The sequence below is a fragment of the Sinocyclocheilus rhinocerous genome, unplaced genomic scaffold (genome assembly GCF_001515625.1).
Source record: "Sinocyclocheilus rhinocerous isolate Xijiao unplaced genomic scaffold, SAMN03320098_v1.1 scaffold2224, whole genome shotgun sequence".
NCBI classification, from domain to species: domain Eukaryota; kingdom Metazoa; phylum Chordata; class Actinopteri; order Cypriniformes; family Cyprinidae; genus Sinocyclocheilus; species Sinocyclocheilus rhinocerous.
In genome coordinates, this window is record NW_015652315.1 from 223,206 (window position 1) to 229,205 (window position 6,000).

Here is a 6,000-nt window from a genome sequence, read left to right on the forward strand (position 1 = left end):
TAAATATAATTGTAAGGTGTTAAAATCACCTGCAAATAAATGAAGAGATTAAATCAATCAGGTTCTCAGCAGTTGACGTTCATTTATGGGACAAAATTGACCGGGCCATAGGTGCAACCCATTTGGGCCCCACATGGGTGTGTTAACTGGCTGATTTCAACGGTAGGTAAAAGTTTAGAAGGAAAAGTCAATATTATAATACACAGAGAAAGAATATGTACATTTGAATTCATACAGTACATATATTTATGTAGTGGTGTGTTGCACGTAAACAGAAAATTCACATTTGCATGTCTATTTTTACACATTTCTTTCATGAAGAGACATACTGTATATAGTGAACAGAAAATTGCCACAAAATGACATCCATCAGAGAGAGGGAAAAATACTATTGCTACAAGTTTCCATCTTTTTGGTAGACATTGGTAGAAATTTGAGTAAACAAATACGTTAGACAGCCTTGATAAGCATAAGAAACTTTGTGTGTGTGTATACAGTATTACATATAAAAATGCACTTTTGTTTTTAATTAAAGATAATTTATAGAATTAATATGGGCTGCTTTTGGTGCTAGACGCTTCATTGGTCATTTTCTGTTTTAAGAATGAGATACAAGGTTAAGAATACGCTGGAAGTTACTTTAATACAAATTGTTTTATCTATTTAACAACATTGCCTACAATAGAGAAAGATGACTTCCCTTATTGAGCACATCTTCACTCTGGTAAAATGCACGTTTTCTTGCATGTTTGGGTGTTGGACTCATGAAAAATAATCACTTTGTTTGCAATTGGCAAAACTGATTTGCTGAAGTCAAAACACAGATGTTAAAATACACAGTTAGCGTGAGTCCCGCTCACTGTGAAGCGGGAGAGAGCTACCAGACGGCAGATGATTCCACTTGGTCTTAAAACCTTCCTCGAAGGGATATGTTCACAAATCAAACACTTGTCCAAAAAGAATTTAGAGTTTGTTATTCGTATGATCTAGGTGGTCATATGGCATATGCCTTAAATATGGGACGATTCCGTATTATACGGAAAGATTGGCAACTCTACTTTTGCCCAGCATGACTTAACATGTGCTTCTTCAGGTTTCCTTTACATATGAAACTCTTTCCACACTGAGAGCAGGCTTTTCTGAAGTGTGAGTTACCAAATGATTCTTAAGGTGTCCTTTCTGTGTAAAAGTCTTTCCACACTCAGAGCAGCTGTAAGGCTTTATTCCAGCATGAATTAACATGTGATTCCTCAGGATTTCTTTACATATGAAACTTTTTCCACACTGAGAGCAGCTGAAAGGCTTTATTCCAGCATGAATTAACATGTGCTTCTTAAGGTATCCTTTACGTGTGAAAGACTTTCCACACTGAGAGCAGATGAAAGGTTTTTCTGAAGAGTGAGTTACCAAATGATGATAAAGGTGTCCTTTCTGTGTGAAACACTTTCCACACTGAGAGCATCTGTAAGGCTTTATTCCATTATGAATTAACATGTGCTTCTTAAGGTGTGTTTTACGTGTGAAAGTGTTTCCACACTCAGAGCAGGTGAAAGGCTTTTCTGAAGTGTGAGTTACCAGATGATTCTTAAGTTGTCCTTTCTGTGTAAAACTCTTTCCACACTGAGAGCAGGTGAAAGGCTTTATTCCAGCATGAATTAACATGTGAGTCTTAAGGTTTTCGTTACGTTTGAAAGTGTTTCCACACTGAGAGCAGCTGAAAGGCTTTTCCTCACTATGACTTCTCACATGTTTCATAAGGCTTCCTTTATGTTTGAATCTGTTTCCACACTGAGAGCAGCTGAAAGGCTTTTTAACTTTTGTTATTTGAATGCTGCAACTCACTGGTTTTTCTTCATTGACATCATGATCTTTCAGATCTTGTCTTTCCTCTTTCACTTTCATCAGGCCTAAAATGAAATCATTAAAAATATGAAAATCAATTGGAACATTTGGAAAATAAAAGGATAAAACATTTGTTTACCGACGAAAACATTGTCAAAATGTTTAAACAGATCCATTAAAATGACTAAAAACACTTTATTATGCTGACAGGCCAGTAGTTGGTGATGTCACTTTGTAAAGAAACACTATGCGCCTATAGACTGAGCATGTAATACACATGCACATGATGTTACTGTTTTTACAAACGGAGATCCCTTTCACAATGCTGTAGACTGTATGCAAAACTTAAAGGGGTGGTTGATTGCAATTTCACTTTTTTAACATTAGTTAATGTGTACTGTTGTTTTTTGAGCATAAACAATATCTGCAAAGTTACGACACTGAAAGTTTGGGCTCCAAACAAAAAAATTGAGTAAGGAGCCATTGGCTCCTATAAGAAAAAAAATGTAGGCGCCAAATAATTCTTTTAGGTGCCACAGAATAAACAAGTTTTATTTATTTTATTATTACTTTTTAACATTTCAATCATACTTTCATGTGTTTATGTCTCATCTTTTCTTGAATTTATCAGCATTTTAATTCCGGCCAATCCGTGATCAGCAGAGTTTACACGTCACGTTTTGGTAACAGTACGGTTCATTTGGAACCTCAACCGAGGTGGTACTAAAAAAAGTACCAGGTACCAGGTACTGTACCCAGTGGAAAACCCCCCAAAAGTGAACCATACCGAACCGTACCGTGCCGTACCATGCAGTGGAAAAGCGGCATAAATGTCTTTTCCAACTTGAAATACTGTATATACAGTAGTCAACATTTGAAGTGAATCAAAAAAGTTCATCAAAGTTGTCCTAAGACAACAGCGCATTTTGGTTTCAGGATTTAGGTAAACTTAGAATCTCGTAGATGTCCTGGGAACTAAGGTTCACTTAAAGTGGGAACTAAACGTCTTTTCCAACTTGAAATATATAGTCACAAAGAATTGTTCATGACACAGAATCTGTACAAATATCATGGACCATAACAAGCATCACTTGGCCACTGAGTGTAGTTTGGGATCCTCCTCAATGCATCCTATAAGTGTTGTCATATGTCTTTCACACATTCAGTCAGTTTTTCTTCATTAGTAAAATGCAATTTTGTAGGAGGAGTTGAATCATGTAGACAACAGGTTAAGTAAAAATATTAACATCCGATAGCGCATACATATAGCAAAATGCTCCTCTTTATTGATATTTTTCTAGCTGACTGATGAGCTTATGGACACCGAATGGTTATTCTGAGGTAAATGTATTATTACGTTGCAATGTTTACAAGCTTTTCACGTTTTTCGCAGTTTGAAACACTGAATGTTTATTAGATTTAACAGATCAATTCCAGAGCGTAGGCCAAAGAATGACTTTGGCTAATTTAACCTTAGTGATGCAAACGTCTAGCGACACAAAATTAAAGCATGCCTCGCGCCTGCCGCATTAAAGAGCGCCAAAACCGTATTTATTGTTTTAATTTCGTTATGAATTTGGCATAATTTTAAAGCTGATACTTTGTTTATTAAAAAGTAACAAAGCTTTTTGTGATTAATGGATTGCAAGTGTGGTGACTCCTCCCCAAACTGTTCTCCTCCCCAAACTGTTCTCCTCCCTTTGTTGATCCACCATTACTGTTAATCACGGCCATCGACCGCTACTGCTTGTGGGTTTATAAGAGAAGATGCGCTTCTGCTGGATGGTAAAGTAAGTAAAGTTTCAAAGTCTTAGTATTTATTTTAATAATATTCTCCTCAGTTTTGAGCTCAGATCATTTTGCCACGTTTTTTGAACATTATAATTGAGATCGCTTCTCATGTTAGCTTGAGAACTAAATTAGGCAAAGTTATCTTGAAAGCAAATAACTGTTAGCTAACATATACAGTATGAACATTAAGAACGTTAATTGACACCAGTGAAACTAGCTAGCTGCCTATCAATTGTCTGTCCACTAAACTATTGTGACGAGTGGTTCAAGTTGTGCACCACATGTACTTGACTCCGTAAAGAGTTAAGTTAACCTTAGCCTTAATTGTAGCATTTTGTTGGAGCATTTTGATGTGTATTAGCCCTATTCGGACGGTATGTTAACTGTTTCTCATGGGAACGTAAGGTATTTTCAACATTTACAGGGGCTAGTCTGTGATTTTATTGCAGAATGTCGGTGTTTCAATTCAAATTTCACCGTTTGAATCCTTTTTGACCACTGCGGAACACCGTACGATAACTTTTGTGCTTCACTGTAATTTGCATGCATTTTTAATGTACACTTTTACTACTGAAATGCTGGGAAGCAGGCTATTTACAAGAACAATATTTCATCAGCGCTCCTCCTCAGCCAGAGGAGAAAGAGGGAAAAAAACACATTCCCAGGTTTGTAGGATCACAAAACTCACTTCTCCGACATCATTCTGAATACATGGGTTTTATCACTGATGTGCCATGTAGATTTATTTTTACAGACATCCACATGAGAAACCATTACCGTCCGAATAGAGCTATTGAGCACCATGCTTTAACAGAACTATTGGACAGTTATTACAAATTAAAAACCCATTAGTGAACAAAGATAACGCATGTTGTGTAGTGCACTAATGAATGTTCTTTTCATCATCTTTTTTTAACCTCTGAACGGAGTAAAATAGTACAAGAGTTAATTAAAAAAAACACTAAACAGAGTCAAATATAACAGGAAAGAGTAAAATATTAACACTAAATTGAGCAAAATTAACTCTGGAAAAACAACTCTATCAAAAGAGTAACTTTTGATCTCTCTCGCTCTGCACAACTGAGCTGCGTTTAACAGGTGTGCGTCAGCGCTGCTGTGCGGCAGAGATGAGGACTGTTTGAAACTCTTTTTTCCACTAAAACTTTGATGCGCATCGTCTCAGTTTAATACGTGAACATAACAAAAGATGTGATCGCAAAACGATCAGGAAAAAAGGCATTACATGCACATTTTTAAGTCATAACATGTAAATATATATAGTCGCCAGTGGCGACCTCAGCAAAAACTTCACTCGCAAATTAATATTTTTGGTCGCAAATGCGACCGTTTTAGTCGCAGTCTGGAGCACTGTTCAATGCAAACGGAGATACATCTTTTAAAATTATGGCAGTTTAATGCCTACAAAAATGGCTCGTAGGGACTACAACAAGCTACCTTCTTGGGTTTGTGACTCACAAAACTTGATAAACTGAATTTTCTAAAGCAGCGCAACATGCAGAGTTTAGCTCCAACCAGCTGCAAATCACACCTGGGGGCTGTTTCCTAAAACTAGTTTACCAAATAAGCCAGGCTTATTTCAGTTAGTCTGACTTATTTTCACTTGATTTGGGTTCATAAAGCAAAATTACCATAGCTCAAGCTCAGTCACTGTGGCAACTTATGCTGGGAAACTAACCTGGTCCGGAGCAGGCTAACTGTCAGGCTAAGCTGAGCTCTTCTACTGACCAATAGGAACGCATCAATATTACCACTGACTCTCTCACATACAATTAGTTGACTTTACTATCAGTCCAAAAATAAAAGCATACAGAAAATGCAACTTAAATAATCAAATAAATAAAAAATAGGCTACAACTGACTGTATTTAATGTATTGTGCCCAAAATGTAATGACCTTTTTTTTTTTAAAGATATATGAACACATTTTAACTAGGGCTGGACAATAATTCAATATCAATATGTATCGCGATATAATTTTTTTCAATAACGGTGATATGATTTTTAAACACATTTCCGATATTTCGATATACATTACCAGTGTTTCCCATACATTGATTTATTTGTGCCGTTTGACTTCGTTGAATAAACATGAGCACTGCACGTTTCAAAATCAAAAAATGTCGCGGGTGTTTTATATAAATGTATCTGTGAAGGGAACCGACTGTCTTCAGAAAAGTTTCAATGACATTTTCATTTTATCTGATAAAGTAGCGTTCATAGCTGCTGTGATTACAGCCGTTACCAGGCAAACCGCTAGTTTTATCACTCTAAAAGCGCCTCCTGCTGGCAGAGAATGAGTTTGGATTTTCAATAAACCCGTCTCCAGCAACATTGTTTTGTTGTTGCT

General features: G+C 36.5%; 1 protein-coding gene across 1 annotated transcript in view; it reads right to left on the reverse strand.

Moving 5' to 3' along the window:
* Positions 1–604: 604 nt before the first annotated feature.
* LOC107714805 (gastrula zinc finger protein XlCGF8.2DB-like) overlaps positions 605–6,000 on the reverse strand; it is a 29,017-nt gene continuing 23,621 nt past the window's right edge. The window contains exon 3 of the mRNA XM_016520774.1: positions 605–1,907. Within this exon, the coding sequence (XP_016376260.1) occupies positions 1,090–1,907 (818 nt within the window). The 3' untranslated portion in view covers positions 605–1,089. The remainder of the gene's footprint in view (positions 1,908–6,000) is intronic.